Source organism: Scatophagus argus, chromosome 6 (genome assembly GCF_020382885.2).
Source record: "Scatophagus argus isolate fScaArg1 chromosome 6, fScaArg1.pri, whole genome shotgun sequence".
NCBI classification, from domain to species: Eukaryota; Metazoa; Chordata; class Actinopteri; family Scatophagidae; genus Scatophagus; species Scatophagus argus.
The window spans coordinates 23542338-23563177 of record NC_058498.1 but is presented as its reverse complement, the minus strand read 5'-3'; the positions used below and the strand labels follow the sequence as shown (position 1 = coordinate 23563177).

At 38.1% G+C, this 20840-nt stretch overlaps 1 protein-coding gene across 3 annotated transcripts in view; it reads left to right on the top strand.

The window, feature by feature from the left end:
* LOC124061065 (inactive N-acetylated-alpha-linked acidic dipeptidase-like protein 2) overlaps positions 1–20840 on the top strand; it is a 466730-nt gene that overhangs the window by 203688 nt on the left and 242202 nt on the right. For all 3 annotated transcript variants that reach the window (XM_046392589.1, XM_046392590.1, XM_046392591.1), the window contains 3 exons: positions 13876–14052; positions 16531–16708; positions 18287–18448. In XM_046392589.1, the coding sequence (XP_046248545.1) occupies positions 13876–14052; positions 16531–16708; positions 18287–18448 (517 nt within the window). The remainder of the gene's footprint in view (positions 1–13875; positions 14053–16530; positions 16709–18286; positions 18449–20840) is intronic.

Sequence of the window (20840 nt, the reverse complement as noted above, 5' to 3'; positions counted from 1 at the left end):
ACATAGAACAAGAAAACCTGACCTTCAGCAGTAATGGACTACATAACCTGTTGACTTGTGGGTAATGCAGTTTTTAATGGACTGGTTCAAACTTTCAGAGCAAGGAATGTAGCGAGAATGAGAGCAAGGGCAGGAAGCGAGAGAGAAAACAAGAAAGAAAACTGGTATTAAGAGGAAGAAATACAAACAGCTAGATAAGAATGTTTGGCTGTTATTGTTTTCCGTGTCTAACATCCTGAGACATGGCCTGTGGTATTCAGAAGATTTAATGCGGAGGAGAGAGAAAGAGATCCATAAAGCCTCCACTTTCCCTCAACACCCGAGGGGAAGCCATCTTTAATTCATGAACACTATAAAAATAAAGGTTTTTCTCTGATGGCCCTGCAGCCTGTAACAAACTCTCACAGCTACATGGCACCGGGCAGATGTTGATGCCGTGCTTATGGATAGATATTGGCTTGAGAGATGCAGCTTATATGTTACAAGGAAATGAACAGAGTCTACCTTTGGCTGTGCTATTAGATGGATTCCAATAAGTTGTATGGTGATTCTGTCTCTCTGCTGCCTGTCTCAGCAGACAGACTTTTTAGGTTTAGGTTTTAAAAGAATAGACTACCAGTTAGGTACCACAGCTGAATGGAATATAAGAAATGAGACTTTAATGCATTCTATTTCACATCACATGTGGAATTTTATATGATTTTTTTTTTTATATGATTACGATTTTATATGAATTCAGCCCTTATTAAACAAACATCAAACATGTTTGTTTAATAAGGGCTGAATTCATATAAAATTTCTGTCTCAAGCAGTTTTTTTTTTTCCTGATGTATCTGTGATGGTCTCTTCTCTAGCTTATTATAATAGCATAACTTGAAAAGCAACACAATGTCATGTGAGTCCAGCAGTGTTACGATATATTGATGAAAATAAGAATAATAATTGAGAAAATGAAATCTTGATATTAATTGTTAATCATACACATAAGCTAATATTGTATAAATCAGTGGTTTTCAAAGTGTGATCAATTGGCCCCCCAGGGTCCTGACTGTTCTAGATGGTCCTCAGTAAAAAGGGGAATTATATATTTTCATGACATTTCCCTCCACAATGATCTAATTCATGACTATTTTGGCCATGGTTTTCTTACATTTTCTGTAATACAAAAATCTTAAAAAATCTTCTCAAAGGGGGGGCATTTGTGTTAAAGTTTATACGAAGATGAACACCAAATGAGCAGACGAACAGAGACAGAGAAAAAATTCAAACGAGTCTTAGGTTTATTCAAAAGAAAACAGCGAATCACTGGAAAAAAAAGAGGAAGAACACAAGCAGCAAAAGCAACAAAGACCAAAAACAACCACAAGATGGAAACCCTGACAATTTGTGGGCTAATTTGTGTCAGTTGAAGGGTCTTTAATGTGAAGACAATTGGGAGCCACTGGTAAAAATAAACCACTGCAGATGTTAGGCCTTGTGGATTGTTTGTTTATCAGTTCATCTGGTTGCCTCTTCACTATACACCCATCAGCCACAACATTAATACCTCCTGATTAATATTTTCTAGGTTCTGCTTGTGCTGCCAAAACCGCTTTGGCCTGTAAGGGGAAGAGACACAGGATCTGTGGGGGGATTCTGGGTTCAGCAGCATTGGAATGTTGGATCCTTTTGTCCTGTGCATTGAGGGTGAGATCTCCAGGTGGGAGGTGTTATTATGTAGCCATAATAACAATGTATCAAATCCAATGTGACACAACTTTACTCTTTCATATTTCTCTTTCATAAAAAGCTCTAACACCCACTGTATACTTTCTGCTCAGCAGAAAGACATTGTTGCAGAATAGCTTGCAAACATAGTGGAGAATTTTACAGCTAGAGTGACATATATGCTAAGTATGCTAAATGCTAAGAATGGATTTCAGTGATCACCACACCCTTTCTTTTAAATGTCAGAGTATTTTCCATGTCATACCTAAAACAATACTTCTTGTACTGCAGTCTTCTGAAATGCAGTAAAATGAACAGAACCTTAAACAACACAGATACACAGATTTATATTTGAAGTGAAAATAAAGTACATTAGTATAAGATTGAAAATGTTCAGTCCAAGCAGTGCAAAATTACAGGTTAAGAGAGCCTACCTGAATAAGGCTTTGAAAGACACATCACTACATCTTTCTTTCCTGTTTAAACAATTAGGTGACACACAAGGCTATCACTGAAGATCCATAGAACTGCCAACAAGCTTATTTATTTATAAATGCTGCCTTATGTCACACATTCCCAGTTACTTGTCATTTGGCAAATAGGCTTGCACTTCCACACTCCCACACATGGAATAAAGCTTTGGTTTCCTGCAAGCATATGATTGCTACTCATTTGTCACTGACCATTACAAAATGTGAATCGAGTCTCCATGGAGACGCTCAATCATTTCATTACACTGCGTTTGTTTTCCTTCTCCCAAGTGCTTCACATCATTTCTTGCATTATCTTAGAATACCACCGGGGGACTTATCAGAGAGTTATTGTGTAAAATACACCTGTATTATTCATGGATGTGAAAATATACAATGAATGGTAACTTTTTATACATTATTTACATAGGAGCATGAATAATTTGTGGTCTTTGCAAGAGTTTCCCTTTGCCCTCCTGGTGCTTCTCTGTGCCAGGGAGGGGGAAAAAAAGCCATGACTGACAGCTCACTTTATGTTCTGTAACTATGGCAGCTGACAAGGTCATGCCAAATGAAATGATTGGTGAGGAGGAGTGTTAGGGGAAATATTCTCCCTCTCTCACTCTTTGTCTTTCTGCCCTGATCACACTAAACATGTTCGACAGCCTCACCATCACGCTGGTGTTGCAGTAATTTATGAGAGATGAATCTACTATGGAGTAGTGAAAGATAGCAGATACAGCAGATGACCTGTCAGTTTGTTCGGAGCTGTGAGAAGCAAGATGACAGACAACTTTGTTCTTTAAGCATGCATTTTTTTTTTATTTATTTATTTTTTTTACAGAAGTAGGAGGTTTATGCAGATGGGTGTGTGTGTGTGTGTGTGTGTGTGTGTGTGTGTGTGTGTGTGTGTGTGTGTGTGTGTGTGTGAAGGCGGACTTTGTCCCAGCATACCAATGCTGTTATTTCTCACCTCTTCAAAGCCACAGAGCTGTTTCTCATTATGGAGAGCTGTGAAGGTCAAACACAGCAGCTGTTGCATCAGACTTTTCGTTGTTATGCAGAATTTGTTCTTAAACGTGGCACTGTAAATGACTGCTATTCCAAAAAAAAAGAAAGGAAAACCCTACTTTGATCTGCAATTGCACATAATGGAGGCAGTTAAGACTCATTGAATAGAGTACATAATTGATAGGGCTATTTTTTCCTCACTGTGACAGGCTTGTGTTTCCTTTATTACCATGTTTCTGTTTACCCAGAAAATACTTATACAGTATCAGTGCACAGTGCAGTGACATCTACCATCTACTACACCACTATGTCTATAAAATAGAAACTATGTACAGTGCAAAAACAGCTGCAAAGTTAAAGAAATCTAACTTGAAGAAAAAATTTTAGGATTATTGGCAAATAAATGAAATGTTTAGTTTGTCACGATTACTCTCCAAGTAAAGTAGCAACCAGGGTAATAGCTTCCCACCACTGATTGTAATTGAATGAACTGCTGTGACTGACAGTAGAGTGCTTCTTGTCATTGCATCAGGCAAGTGTATGGTTTGGAACACTATATCACAGCACAACTGTGACTCAAGCTCCAAATGACATCACTGAGGCAAGATGGCGGCGTTCCTATCCAGGATATTTTGACTTCACTTTAGTACAGTGGGAAGAAGTAGAGATGTGTTGTCTGTTATCATATACAGTCAGTGGTTCATATAGTTTATTCAACAGATGTTTTTGTACAAACCATATAGACCTGATGCTACTCATCCTTGCTACCAATTTTGCCCAGTGGCCAATCATGTAATTGCAATGAAAAATCCAAAAAACATTTCTCTATAGATAACTTTATAAAGTCATCACCAACATCTGTGAAACTGCCCACTGGACACCTCGAACTGCAAAAAGGTCATGTATCATTGTGAATTACGTCTATAGACTGAGTGAGAACTCATTAGTGAGGCCAGCAGGAGAAACAGTACAGTGCATATTCAGTGGGCCACATAACCAGGAAGTGAACCCAGAAGCTAGAAGACGTTTTATTCATGTGCACTTTTGGACTGAATTGGTACAATCTTTGCTTCTGCTGTCTAGTTCATTTTATACATCTATATTTCCAACAGCATATGACATATTGGAGGCAAAATGTGGATTTTCTGAGGATAAGTAGGCAAAGCCTTCAATCTTCAGCCTTCACAGTGATAGAAATTAGTTTGTAAGATGGAGATTAAATGTCTTGGGCTTAACTAATCCTCATTTTAAAATGACAGATGAGACAAAAGAGATAAGAATTATCTTGATGTCATGTTTTGCTTTTTTTATTTTTTATCTTTTTCACTGTTTTATTTAAACCCCTAAAACCTTGCAGAATTTAGAGAATGATTGTAATCCTGCATATGAAACAATAAAAAAGAAAAAAAAAAATAGAAATTTACGTTATTTGCAATAGCAAAAATAGCTTAACAGTTAATGTACCTGAACTTTTTAACACACAGTTGGATATCAGAAGTGCAACTACTCCATCCCATTCCTCAGAGATGATGGGACTGTCACCTCGGATAAAGTTAGGTCAGAAAAGCTGTGCAGATTGCAGTACGCCGGCAGTGTCAAATCTTGCTTTGAGCACAAAGAGCAACATTTAGTTGTCATACCAAAACCACAATGAGGAATGCAGCCTTAAACATGCAATGACCCATCAAGCCAAGATGACAGGCTTGAGTTGCACCTTTTACACATGATTTATTGAAAAAGAGCTTTAAAGTATGGTGATGTTTTGGTCACAGGCATCAACCATGAACAGCATATGACAAGAAACGACAAGCAGGCGACAGAGCAGCAGTCAGAAGAGGACTAAGAAATAGGCTGCTTTGGTTTAGACTAGCCCAGAGACTTAATGTGACAAAATCATGTTGAATGTTGAATTGCTGCTCTGGTGTCACACTGTAAAAAGACTTTCAAATGTAGACCTATATATTTAGGTGAGTGCTTACTTAAACTGCAATAGAATGCTCCAAATAATAATGCAACCCTACTTTGACCGTTAAAAAACAAAACAAACCAAAAAAAAAAAAAATCAGTTAAAATCAGACATTTTATTTAATTACAAATAATAGACTGTATTCTTTTTCACCAGGATTCAATCACAATAATTGGATGTTGCAATTAATGTAATTACAATTATATTACAATTATATCACCAGGGTAGTTTGAATCACAAGGACTCCCCATCTACAATATGCTACTTTAATTTCACTTGACATAATTACATTTCTGTGTCATGGTGGTGCAGCACTTAGCACTGTCGCCTCACAACAAGAGCGTTTTTTTTTGTGTGGAGTTTGCATGTTCTGCCTGTGCCTGCGTGGGTTTTCTCCGGGTTCTCCGGCTTCCTCCCACAATCCCAAAAACATGCACATTAGGTTAACTGGCTACTCTAAATTGCCCCTAGGTGTGAGTGTGAGAGTGTGTGGTTGTTTGTCTTTGTGTGTTGGCCCTGCGATTGACTGGTGACCAGTCCAGGGTGTACCCCGCCTCTCGCCTGTAGTTAGTTGGGATAGGCTCCAGCTCCCCCGTGACCCTGACGGATAAGCGGTATACATTTCTGAAAGAAAATAAAGATTTTACTTTCGTGGTGTCAGGCAATTATATCCCAATGTGTCTGCAGTAAATCCTTCAAGAAAAACCTGGCTCCTTCTTCTTTGCTCTTTCTTAAGATGACGTTAGTGTTTGTGGCACATTGATTGTAAAGATGATTATGGGATTTAGGGTCTATGATTTTTATTTTAAATTGCAGTAGATCATCAAGGAATATGCAGTATGACTTAGATCGATCCATCACAATTATTATTTGATTTATGACTGAACTAATATTTCTTAGAAATATTTCTTTTGACAGGGAAGAAATGTGGCACAGCCGGCAGACAAAGCGGGGAATAGAGGACATGGATAGACTGATTATGGACATATTATACAGTCACAATTAATCCAAAATAAAGAAATAAATATATTTCATGTCCAATCACTGAGGTAACACTGGACAGCGAGTATTGATTTAACCAATGTACTAAATATTATAGTAACAGTTTTAATTCTTGGACACACAAGCCGTTTGTTTGATGGGGACTTGCAAATGCACATTTAGCAGTGAAGCAGTGTATATTGGGTCCCTGTTGTTGGTCACCAGAGGCTATTTTATGAGAAAAAGCTGTCTATTAGCATGGAGTGGAATATCAACCAGAGCCTCTTTACAGGCAGGACCTTGTGAGGGGTGGAGTACTTTGTATTTACATTGGAACCCTTAGCAGAACCCGAATCTCTGTAAATTTCAACATCCTTATTTTTGGCATTTGAGGCCCAGTTGTTTCTTCTTAAAAAATACATTTTTAAAATGAAATGACAAGTATAATTTTATTTAAGATTTAGTGGCGGAAGTTGTGGATTGCGACCGACTGAACTTTGGATCTTTGTATGGGATGTGTACACAACATAGGATATTGCTATACTATTGCATTACATGATTACAGGATTTAGGCAATGTAAAATTACAAATAATAATATTAATAAAAATTAAAAATACTGCAGCCCACTACTGATATTTTGCAACTTGTGATTTTTGGACAACATAGGCCACGTTAACAACATCAGGTAATGTATCTTAGGGAAAGAGCCCGTTCAGTTTTTCAGTTCTGTTCAGTTTTTTGTTTTTTTTGTTTGTTGTTTTGTTTAGGGTTTTCTTTTTCTTGGAAAAGTGTAAATTATCAAAGGCAGACAGTCACCTTTGTTCTTAGGATCATAGTGTCCATATTTTACAAAGCAACAATTTCATAATGAAAATTTTCTTTGAAATCTCTAAACAGCACTGTCAAATTACATAAAAAAAACAGACAGAGAGACTCCAGGTCTCTCCAGCAGTGATAGGTATCAGCCTAAAATCCCATTGAAGTGTGTGGCTGTAACAGCAGGTCAGCAGTTAAATGAACTTTTGTTCTATTTTACTGAGAGGATCCTTCATCTGCATTGAGCTCGAAGTAATGAAAGTGTGGTGGAGCATTGAAGATTGATGCCAGGGAACTCCTAGACCTCTTCCCTCTGCTTTTTACCCTCCCTCTTTCATCTATAAACACTTTGCCTCTCTGGTTTTAGCTGTTTTGCTTTGTGTCTCTGCCACTGCCTCTGTGTGTTTTCCTCCTCTCCAGGACTCTTCCTCTGATTGCCTCCATCTGTGGATCTCTCCTTCTTTTTCAGCTCTCTCTATCTCAATCTTTTCCTGAAGCTGTTTTCTAAAACAAAAGAGGCCACTCTGTCTAAACAAGGACTATTCTGCAATTACTCAGACATCTGTGACCTATAATGCAGAGCTGAACTGATATGAAACTGTAACTGATTGAGTGACAATCGGTAATATCGCCTAATGTTTCTATTCTTTTGTAGTCGCGTGGGTGTGACAGTGAAGAGAGCAAAAATGCATTGATGTGACCAAGAATTTCATAATTTGAAAGAATTTTTTTGCGTGGGAAATGTCGAGGGGTGTGGGGCAATCACTTACACTTGAGAACCGGTTCCAAATCATCAGATCAATCAGAATTGTACGCCTCCAAGGTTATTCATTTCCGATCAGTGCTGAAAGGTTTTTCTGCAGTCATGTCTGGATATGTGGAAAACATGGCTTCATGTCACCAAGAAAGATGACAACACTGCTAGTTGTAACGTCTGGAAAATGATTAAAGATTTTAAGATTAAAGATTAAAGTGACATATTTTGTCATTGGAGGGAACTCACTCCAACGAAATTTGTTCTCTGCATTTAACCCACCCAAGTGACGTGCACACACACACAGCAAACCCGGGGCAGTGGGCGACCGCGTGCAGCGCCCGGGGAGCAGTGGGGGTTAGGTACCTTGCTCAAGGGTACCTCAGCCATGGACACCGGGACGGGGAATCGAACCAGCGATCCACCGGTTACAGGTCCGACACCCTAACCGACACCCTAACTGCTGATCCACGACTGCCTTTACTTGAAATGACCATTTCAAGTAAAGGCGAAAACAGCAGCAACACCTGCATGAGCCAACTTTTGTTTCCACAAATGAACTGATATCCATAACTTATCAAACCAATAAGCAGAACTGATACTGTCGCTTGTAATAAAATTTTATCACTTCCCATCCCTAGTCATATCTGTATAATGTTACACAAATGGAACAATTGTACAATACAGTCATGCAGCATCAATTTAAGTGTCCTTGTATAGTTCATAGCATATATGATGTTCTAAGCTACCAAAAACTATTAACTATAAACTATTGCATCCTCAATTTTTAACAACATAATAATAAAGCGACCATTTTAATGAATGTATCTGAAAAGTTGCAAAATGATCACACTGAAATATATCTGAAAAACATTTATGGCAATGTTTTTAGTTTGTCTTGCACTCCTGCTAACTGTTTTATTAGACATCATTACATAAACATCCCAAAGCTGAATGTGGTATGGGTACACAGGATGTCAACATTGACAACACTGCATGGTCTCCATTGAGAAAGTCCTGGGCTTCACTGCTCATGGATATGTTGGCTGGTTTTTCACTCATAGACAGCAACATGACAATTTTTGGTCATAAACAAACCCCCAGAAGCAACTGGGCTGTGAGTTTGTTTTAGTGTGCCACAACCACAACGGCAGGTCTTGTGACACCACCTGACCCATAAAGACTTATTCCCTTGGACAGTCATTAAAGAAGAAACCTCTGTAAATCTGAAACATTGGATCCAGCTTAGTTGGAAAGTCTTAAAGAGTAGTAACAGCTATTTTCCATCATGTGATTTCATATGTGCAGGCGGTGAAAATAAGGCAAGCCAGGGAATGATGCTAATATGCTTTTTCTATAATGGCAAAGCTTTACATTCTTGTAAGATGCCACATGATATAAATGTCCTCTTTTTTGCAATGTAAAACAAGTGTATTGAAAATGTTGGGCAAATGTCTTACCTTGTTTAAAGAAGTTTCTTTGGTATAATTTACTAGTTACTACTGCTTATCTTTGCTTTGACTCCAGATGATTTGATCCTGTAATCATTAGCATAAAAAAATCTAGTACTCTCTAAAAACTACTGGGTTGAAAACAACCCAAATTGGGTTGTTTTCAACCCAGGTGCTGAGTCACTATTGGACAGCAAACGCGCTGGGTTAGAATGACCCATCAAGATGGGTTGGTATTTTAACCCAACATGTGGGTAGCTTAATCCACCCAGATTTTGGGTTATTCTGACACGGACGTTGGGTTACAGTGACCCAGAAAATGGTTGTGAACTTTTGACCCAATAATGGTTTATATTAACCTTTTTAGTTGGGTTTATTTGACCCATCAATTATGTTGAATTATGTTATGCTCATTTTTTTTATATTGCGGGTTATAAAAATATAAGTTATTTAGAGAAGCAAACAAGTTTAAAGAATATAATACTGACAATTTTGAACAAATTACTCACTTAGTACTTCATCATCATCATCACTCATGTAGTACATCTATCACTACTATTTATTTTTACGTTTTTTTCAGGAGCCAAAATATGTACTCTCTACTAATGACATGTAATGAAGAAATAGAATTTAAATGAATTTATTTAAAATGGGAAAAATGCACAACAAGTTGAAAAAACAGTAAAAAGTAATTATGTACAAGAACAAATGTAATTATTGTGTAATTATATACAAGAACAATAATTATGTACAAGAACAAATAGTTAAAAATACATAACAGAATGAACAATTCAACTACACCATAAACCTGGGGACCCAGTTCAGTTTCCGCCTGCTCTCATCCCTCAAATATTCAACCATGTTGATGCCAACCTGCAATACAAGAGCAATCAAAATGACAAAAAACAATGTGTTCAATGTTAAAACAAAGCAACAAAATATGACATTATTTTCTAAAGTTTCTAAATATCACTTACAGGTTGAAGGTCAATAAAGGCCTTGAAGGCTTCAGAGACAGTGGGCTGCATCATTTTTTTGCCCATTTTGAAGGCTTGTGGGGGCAAAAGGTTGGGTAGCAGCCTCAAGGCCTTGTATCCCTTGACATCTAGAAGAAGGAAAAAGGGGTTTTAAACAGAAGACAAAGGGCTGATTATTTAAAATATGCAGTAAAAATGTACATGGTCAGGGTTAGCTGTGGTAATATACATACAATAAGTAGATGTAGACATGGAAGTGCTGGAAGTTGTGCATTGCTGTGTAAAGTAACTACAAAGAGGACAGCAACCAATTCCAAATCACAGTTGCTTTCTAGTTCATTGTATTTGCAGAAGTTGCATGTGGCGAAGTGTCAAATTGTGTGTGAGTAACCAGTCTTCTTTGTCTCTTGACTACCCAGTTCTAAATTCAAGATTTAAGAATTCCTTATTATGTCTCATTATGAGAGCAAATTATTATTAGTAGTATTATTGTAGTTTGGTTCCCCATGCAATTCAAAAGTGCATGTGCTTATGTGTGTGTGCTTGTGATAGAGGTGAGGAAAGCATAGTGTGAGAGCATACAACTCAATACATATTTCTTTATGTGTAGGAAATTGAGAGTAATCTATTTACTTACATTACAATTACATTTACAGTAAAAATAATTATACCTTGTGGCAGTGAGTCTGAGGCACATTGTAATTTCCCCTCTGGTCTTGCTAGGCGAAGGACTTTCTCAGCAATGGTGACGTTCCATGTGTCAAAGAGCTTCGGTGAAGCCTCTGCATAGAGAGTCTGGAAGTCCTGAGCGATCTAAGAAAAATAAATCAGAGTGATTGCTCTTATACTACATACTAAACATTACACTCACACAAAATGCATAAGTAGTACCTACCATTCCAGGACAAAGGAGGATGGACAAAGGAAGCATACCATTTTAGCCCTCTGGAGTCAGGTATAATTGTCAGTTTTAGACTATTTTTGATTCTAATTTTAGATTTCAACTTAGAATTTTTTTTATCTTGCCATTTTGGTATCATTTTTGTTCAGCACAACCTCACAAGTGTGATTTACTGTTGTTTTTTTCATTTTGACATACTGTATTAACACACTGGACCTAAAATCACACAAAACTCTGGGGAAAATGCGCTGAAGTGCGCTGAATGAAGTGCGCTCAATGCGCTGGTGTTTACTGCGTCTTCTTGCATAAAACTCGCCCCAAACGCGCACCAAACGTGATGGCAATGTTCATGAAAAAAACAGTGCATATATTTTTTATCATAACTCGGGTTTTACTTGACATATTAACAAAATTTAAAAACTTGTATATAGTTTGAAGTGCCCACATTCGACACAAATTAAAACTGAGATTCAGCGAGGCTGCGTCTTGCAGCTACGTCGTCTTAAATTGGTCTTGTGATAAGGACGCTCCGGCGCGTCTGTCGACTCCACGGTGTTAGGGGTCCGCCCATATGGAAGTCAATAAAAGTTCCCGATGTGACATACTGAGAGGTTATTTCCCATCTTTGCTCCAGGAATGTCTCTGCTGCTGTGCATAGCTAATTTGCTAGTGTTAGTTGTGTTTGCATTAAGCTTCGTGTGCGCTAGCTAGCTAACAAACGAACTATCTGCTTATCTGCCTGGATTGCTGCCTGACTAAACACATCATGAGCCGTTCTGTGATCTATTGTAAGGCTTTCATGTATGTTTGACATAACTTCTAAAATCATAACATAATCATATAATATATAATTTTCAAAACACAAACCTCAGTCTTCAGGAAGGTAGTCTGTCCTCTGTGATCATCCCAGGGAAAAGACCGGTCGTGGCCAGTTGTAACCGGTTAAACGTAGTATGACCCAGTGCCTGGGCTGTGTGTAGCCTTTGACCCAGCACCTGGGTTGGACTTGACTTTATGATCACAATACTCCAGGTTGAAATATGCCACAGCTCTGTATATGGGTGATGTAGTGTGACATGGTGTGAGAACAACAACCTCATCCCCAACACGGGCAAGACCAGGGAGATGATAGTGGACATGAGGAAGGAGAGGAGCCCTCATCAGCCACTACTCCTTACTCTCCTACTCCTTAAAGAAATTCCCTTTGGGGATAAATAAAGGAATCCTGATTCCTCTACCTGAATTTTCCGGTTGCACTGTGCCTAGAGCCCATTTCAACAATGTTTTGTCAGCAGCCAGTGCTTTGTGGGCATTTATGAAAAGTTCACTAACAGAATATAAATTATTAAATATTACCACTTACATAACTCTTTAACTCAGTATTTGCTAGGTTGTTGAAAGTGTCTTTTTATCAGCAACATTTACCAAATGAAAGCTAGACAAAGCCAAAACAATTTCTTTAAATACTGTATACAACCAGTACACAGACACAGGAGTTGCACGTGTGCTAATTTTTTAGACTGGTATTTCACTCTCAAAGAATTTGTTCAGTTCACAATTTTCAGTATACAAAAGACATTTTTATTTTATTTTTGAAATGCTTCTTGAGATGATGACCTTAAAATGCTCAGTGAGTTAACCCAGTATTTAGGCTACCGGTAGTAAAGTGACCCAGACAGTGGGTAGAATACCATGTATCTGTTGGAGGTTGAGTTCCAAACCACCAACCATGCAGCTGGGTTATAAAAAATAACCCAGCATGGGCTAATATAACCCAATAAATGGTCAAACTGTCACAACCCAGTAATTGGGTGTAGAAATAACCCAGCATTTTTTAGAGAGTAAAGTGGCAAGTTTTCATTGAATAATGGCTTATGACTTTAACTGCAGTTTTGGAACATGTGATTTCATTGAAGTGTGTGTGTGTGTGTTTAATCCCAAGAAGTTATTGATTGGCCAGTTCATTTACCCATTCATGGTGGACTTTGATGATGGAGTGTGTAAAAGGGACTGTTAAACTTCATGACATACCAAGACACAAGCTGGGAGGTTTTATATATCAAGTCTCACACAGACGCACTCACACACACACACACACACACACACACACACACACACACACACACACACACACACACACACAAAGTCATGTATAGGGACATTGCATAGACTTACATTAATTTCCTGGCGGCTTAACCACCACCTAACTGTGATAATAAACATTACTTTCCTAACTTTTCCTTACATTAACCTAACCCTAACCTCAACCTAAAGCAAGTCTTCACCCTAATATTTAATGATTTACATTGTTGGTCCTCACAATGTGACTGTGCAAACACATTTTTTTTTGTCCCCACAACTACAGGAATACACATCCACACACACAAACGAACAAACACATGCTGTATTGAATCCAAAGCTGGTTTACCTGTGCAACATGGACACGCAGCTCCAGTACTCAAGCCTGTCGTCAGCCTAACTTGCACATTAAAGTGTGTAAATGCATCTCAGCACCCTGTGGTGCTTTTACTCTTCATAACTGTGTGCTGATAGGCTCTGGCCAATCACTTAGGCTTAGCTTTTAACCACATTCATCACATTTTCTTCTATATCCAGCACTAACTAACCCATTACCTTGGTGTCAAATGAGCTTCTTATGTCTTAATCTTACCCAAGTGGTTTATATCATACGCACTTCTTAGGTTAGCTACAGAGAGGTCTAAGTATAGACTGCAAATGTCAGTATGCCTTATGCTGATTAGGAGTACAGCAAGCTCCGATAAGCACTGAATGTAAGTTTAGTAAGCAGGGTATTGTCATGTTTTTATATGAAAATTCAGGTGACATCATGGCGTACAGGAAGGTGGGCGATGCTCAGGGTGGCCCAATGGTTGGTGAGGTTCTTCACTGCTCTGGAGGTCTGGATCTTGACTGGGACCTGGACAAGGAGGAGCTCCAGAAACCAGGAACCAGCATGGACCGTATGCAGATGCAACATGTAGACTGCCAGCGATCAGGTGGGATTTGCTTTACACGCTCAAAACTTCCAATCCATGAAAAAGCTGATTTCATGTGACTCCCAGAATGACATTGCTGTCACCTGATTTCCTCCTACTTAGTGTGGCTGCTTTGGGATGCCATCCCTCAATAAATGTAATGTATAAATATGAGTTGTACTAAGCTGCTTGCACAGCCTATATGTTTTTCTGATGAGGACAAGCTGACAGTTTTAACTACTAAGACTGATTCGAAATTTCACTTGGGCACAGTTTACAGTATCCTCTGAATAAATAATTGTGATACAACACCCATTTCACACATCATGACACTTAAAGATGTTTATTGTTGTGTGTCATGCCATGCAGCTCACTTAAACAATGTGATGCATTCATGAAATGGTGATTAGTTTGGTCTACTAACAGGACAATTACAGCTCACATTCAGTGTAAATGAACACTGTGACTGATGTCAGGACAGTTAACATGATGAGTTTGTGAATTATTTATTGAACATTTTCTCACATTAATGAGAATCCCACAGCTTGTAACTCTCAAACAAAACAGGAATTTTTGGAATATCAAATATTGCTCAAATCGGCTGATTAACATTGTTAAATCTTATAAATATTGCATGACGTGTTCCTGTGATCTGCCTGAACGTGATAAAGTTAGGTGTGTTTACAAACCTTCTCATGCCTGATTCATTAGACAAACATATGATTTCCCTGATGAATGCTTACAATAGACATTATTGTTCAATGTGATTCTTAATGTAACCTAATGCATCAAGTTTTTTCTCATACTTTTGATGATCTTCAGATGTGCTTCATTCAGAATATTTTGCACATAATTTTAAACAACCTGTCACTGTGAAAAAAAAAATACTATATTCAATATGAGAAGTTTGCTGATGCCAGCAGCTACAAAGGAGAGAAACTTCATAAGTGCCTTAAAGCTAGACTTGAGTTCCTCAGCTTAAAGGACTCTGTTTTGAAATGTGCCTGGAGTTCTGTATCAGTGGCAGTTCTCACAAATGCCTTCTCAAGCAAACGGGCTTATAATTCCAAAACTCCCAACTAAGCATTAAGACTTTATTCCTTTTGCAGTTTGTTTTTACCATTATCTTTGAAGTGTGCTCTTGGTAACTTTCAACAAACCGAATTGTCTCTTTTGTAGTCCACAGAGGATAATCATGCAATAATTGTTATGTTTTCTCTTGCTTGTGGATCGTAATATTTTAATAATAATTATATTTTTATAATATAATAATATTTTTTTTTGTTGTCACTTTGACATAACTAATTTTGTTTTTACATCATTGTGATCTCAACCTAACCCAGAGTATTATCTTCAGATATCAGATATAAGTCTATAGCCGTGTTGTAGATGGCACCAGATTAAAAGTCATGGGATCACCACGAGGTTATCACGATTCAAAGGTCAACCTCATGGTGGCGTCAGGGGAAGAGTCGGGGTATCATTATAAGGCAGTAGGCTTTGTTCTCTGGGAGGAATAAAAGTTTGTATAAAACCAATCAGTAGCTGACCATAGACCAACAGACCAATATTATCATTGAAAATGAGCAAGAATCTAATATGATCCTGATCTACAATCATACAACCTCTGCCAGAACTTTATATCTAATCAAATGCATCTATACTCAAAAATGAGAATCATCATTATCATTATTTTTCCGGCAGGTTTTCATCTAAAATATATATATTCCCAGTGTGTTCCACTTTTAAGTTATCTTATTTTTTCTACAATCCTTAAATTCCTTGACTTTTCAAAAAAAACATAATTAGCTATGAAGATCAGATTGATTGGATTGGTTTGTCAGAGAAAAAATATGATGATCCATACATTTTTAGTAATTTTGACAGATGCAAAAATTAATCGCACAAGAGTGAAACATGCTTATGCACACAAGTGATTGTTTTTATTATGCTTAATATCTCAACGTCAATGGATTGGCTTGAAATCCACAAAAGTTTTGATTCCCAGATGCTGAATTTTAGTTACTTTAAAGCCCATTCATCTCCTGTCACAATGAGGAAGACGTTTTCTGGTGAATTGCCATGAATTTTACTTTGGCCATCATATGCCCTCTCACTTGACATGTAGTGCCTTAATCAGATGAACATTTAAATTTGCCCAATACTTTTACATCTATTGTCGTCACATCAATTTTGGCTGTACTTTGCACAGGCCAAATTAAGCTAATGAACATACATCATGCCTACATGGCATCAAATTTCCTGCATTATGTTAAAAGAAGAATTTTCAAAATATCAATTTGTGATAAAGAAAATATCAATCAAATAGTCGTTAAGTATCAAATGACCTTGTATTTCATCTGATTTAATTTTCTTACGATGTAAAGATTTTTACTCATTTAACTTGATTATTTGCCTGTCTGTGTTTACAAAGTGCAGGTAAATTTGACATATGACATAGGAGATTGTTGTTGTTGTTTTTTTTTTGTTTTCTTTCAGCGTGTTCAGACCCCGGCCCTGATCCTGACCCTGAGCTGATGGAATCAATTCAGTCATCTGTCTCGGTTTCACCACATGGACGATTTGAACGCCTCCAGGAGGATCCCAACTACATCTCCCACTTCACCAGGGCCCCGGGCCATAAAGGCCAACGACGACTGCATTGCTTCCTGCTAAGGTAATTCAGGGACTGCTGAAGTAGCCTTAAGTCATATATTCCCTGCTACAGCCACTGTAGGTCTTATTCAGAACTTACAGCAGGATAGATCATACTCACCAAATCCTCCAAAATGGACACTTTTTTTTAAATGGAACAGTATTAAGGACAAGTAGTGCTCCAAAAACAAACCAAGCCATAACATTTAGAAGAATATGAAGCTATTAAAAGCAATCATTTAATATATTTGCAGTCTGTGCTGTCACACTGTGACCTTACATGCTGTAACTCTGTTGTTTCATATTATGTTCTTGATTAAAAGGGGTGATCAGCCTCGTTATTTTCAGTAATTCTGCAATATTGAGTTAGGTATGCAATTCCTTTATAAGAGTTATGCAGTTGTGGATTGATTTGACTTTAAATGTGTACATATTTTGGATTCAGTTGTTTAAACTCTGACCACCTGATGTCCATACTCATGACCTATTCTGGTACTGACAAATCAAACCTGCATTGCTCATAACTTTTCCTTTTCATTATTGCTGAAGTATTCTGAGTATTCTATCTGAACTCACTAAAGAGTACAAAAAACTATAGCATATGAAATAAGATTATTGCTCTTGAATGTCTTTTAACTGCATGTTGTGATAAGACCAGTAGGAACAGGGTATGTTGAGGGACCTTGATTTCCTTACCAAGAATTACATTTTTTGTTTTTGTTGTCTGACTGAATGTCACTCACACACTATGAAATTTACTCCCTTTTTCCCATTTTGCACACTTCTATTCACTTGTTAATGGAATTACGCCGAGGACCAGAAAATCAATCAACTTGAAAACAGAGCTCGTATTTAATGGTTTCTTCCTTGGGTTTATTTCTGTGGAAACATTCTCATGTCCTTTGAACGACAACAGACACATGGTACCCTGATGGTGTTGATAAGCCACACGAAGGGCCCTTTACCAAGAACCAGTTTGCACATATCAGTATTTTTTCATATAAATGTTTAATTTCTCCTAATGTAACCTGAAATGAAAGAATCATGGATTACCTGCCTTTGTCTTGTCACTGTAGCAACCATATATCATCTACCCTGAGAACAATCAAGCTTGATTGTTCCTGTTCTCATATCATCGTCTAGACAGTATATGTTTCAATTACTCCATTCATTGCGATTAAAGGTTTGCACCAGCTGGGGGAAGAGTGAAGCCTTCAAATCCCTAAAACACTCCCAGACATCCACCCCAACTTGCATGTTATTTTGATACAGAAGGGTGCCCTTCATACTAACCCACCTGCTGTGAAAAGGTAATAGCAGCCTACTGAATATCAAACTGTACATCGATGACAAGCCCATCTTGCCTTTAAAATATGAGAAGTACCTGAAGGACTCTGCCTGTCAGTGTGTCCCCATTTCAACAGGAAAGTCCATCATGATCTCCCGAGCAAGAATTTGTTCTTAACCTTACAGTCTGACGAAAAAAATCTTTTCTGCTTTCTAGCTTGTTTTATGGCATGTCACCAACCTTTCTTTTTTTTCCAGATCTTAAATAAGTGGACATAACATTTATTTTTGACCTATCCCTCATTCTTTATAGGTACTTATTGACAGGGGTGGGACTTTTTGTCCTGGGTCTCCTGGTTGGCTGGTTCAGTCATACGCCTGCTGTCAAACCAGCTGCTCCACCCTCCGACAGCTCAGACCTGCTAGAGGAGCTGCTGAGAGGAATCACAGCCGACAAGATAGATGCTCTTCAAAAGTAAGATCCCCACCCCAATTTCCTCAATCAACAGCCCTTTACAACTCCCACTGGTTTCATAGTAAGAGGGAGGTGCTGAGTGGTTGCAAAATAATAGAAAAGAGAAGTACAACCTAAGAATTCCATAACACCAATCAGTTCTCAGGCCCTGGCGAGACTCGAATGTCTGAATACAAAAACTTCCATAGTGTATGGGTTGTGCGAACTAATTTTTCTGTTCTTTGAATTCCAAAGTAGGGTTGACACATCAAAAAATTCTCTCGTGGGTTGATTTGGAAGGCAATGTATTTAAATCTCAAAATGGGTTGTGACTCAAGGTATCCAGTATGTATGTCATTAATTCTGCATAACTTTAAGTAACTTTTTTTTTTTTAACTTTGCAGATACAGTCAGAGAAAAGTGTGAATACTGGTGATGAAGGCTAAGAAGGATAGGGAAAGACAAGATGTAAATAGAGGATTTCACTACACTATAATGATGGAATGGAATGGAATTGAACTGATATTTACAGGAGGTGTTTGAGGTAGGCAAACAGATAGAGGTGATCATAGTTTGATGACCCCTAAGTCTAAGATCATCATAATCAATGGTCTGACTTGTTGCCTTATAACCAGGCATTAATCTATTTATACCTAAAGAGGACTGTAGAGAGAAAGCAGAAACAAGAGATAAAGTCTTTCCAACTGATAGAACATATTTTTTCTTACACTGATGCAAACCTCTGTCAACCTGTACACTGCCTTCTCCAAGCCAAAGGATCACAGGATGCCTCGGTATATGTGTCTCAGTGAGATAACTGGCTTTGCCACTGAACTGAGACAATCACGTCAACATGGTCTCCCTCTCTGAGTTCTCCACAATGTTCATTATTTATTTTCTCACATTTATATTTCAAAGTGCCAGAAACACTCCCACCGACCCAGATATACTGTAACCAAAGACCCACACATACTATATCTCTATCATTTGTGAGAATTTGAAATTGAATTGTTATTTTCACCACCTACAGGTGTTAATTATATGTAATTTAATATGATTTATTTATCATTGACCTCTGTGTACTCTGTGGCTGTCTGAGACCAGCATGAACTGTAACAATACTGAATGGTACACTCCCACAATATCTTTAAACCCTGAACTATTGTGGCATGTAGTTGATCTTTACTGTATACTGTGCCATATTGTCACCAAATAGATTGTTAAATTAGTTAATTAGAGATGAATTCCAACAGAAACATCCAATCAAACAATAATATGGTGTCATGGTATGGTTTGAGTCGTTGAACCTTATGACTTAACATACATTATTTCTCTGATACTATGGTGCCTATAAACAAGTATTCAGCCCTTTGGATATTTTCCCCTTTTATTGCTTTTATAAATGAAATCATAGTGAATTAAAACAAGGGTCTGCTGCTGAGAAACATCCCCACAACATGATGCTGCCACCGCCATGCTTCACAGGGGGAATGGTGTGTTTGTGGTGATGTGCAGTGTTTGGTGTACTCCAAACATAGCATCTAGTCTGATGGCCAGAAAGCTCCATTTTGGTCTCATCAGACCAAAGAATCTTCTTCCAGTTGACCTTGGAGTCTCCCACATACCTTCAGGTGACCTGTAATAGAGATTTAATATGGGCTTTCTTCACCAGTGGCTGTCTCCCATACAGCTTTGACTGATGGAGAACCGGGGCAACAGTTGTTGTGTGCAGAGTCTCTCTCCCATGTCAGCTACTGAAGCTTTTAACTCCTTCAGAGTAGTCATAGTACAAGTAGTCTTGGTGGCCTCCCCCACCAGTCTTCTCTTTGCACAGTCACTCAGTTTGTGAGGACCGCTTGCTCAAGGAAGATTTGCACATGTGCCATAATGATGGATTTAACTGAAGTCCAGAGGATGTTCAGTGATTTGGAAAGTTTTTTGCATCCATCCCCTGGCTTATACTTGAGTTGTTGGGAGAGTTCTTTTGTTTCCATGGCATAACTCTAGCCAGGAGTCCCGATTAACCAGTGACTGGACCTTTCAAACACAGATGTCTTTATATAATCACTTGAGACACGTTCACTGCACTCAAGTGATCTCTATTTCACTAACTGTGAGACTCCTAGCACCAGTTGGGTGGACCTCTGCTGAATTAGATCAGTCAACTTAAAGGGGGGGGGGGATATTTATGCAATCACTTATTTTACAAGTCTGGAGCCTGCTATGGCTGCTCACATAGTAGAGTTAAGATAGTGTACAATTCCAAGGAAGTAAAGCCATCAGTAAAAAGCATACAATATACTATACTAAATACTATTCTTAAAGGATCTGATTGAACAATCCATCAAAGGCAGTTAGAAACCACGTTTGGACTGAAAGTGGTTCTCCATGTCTGAAACCACTCTGCAAAAGT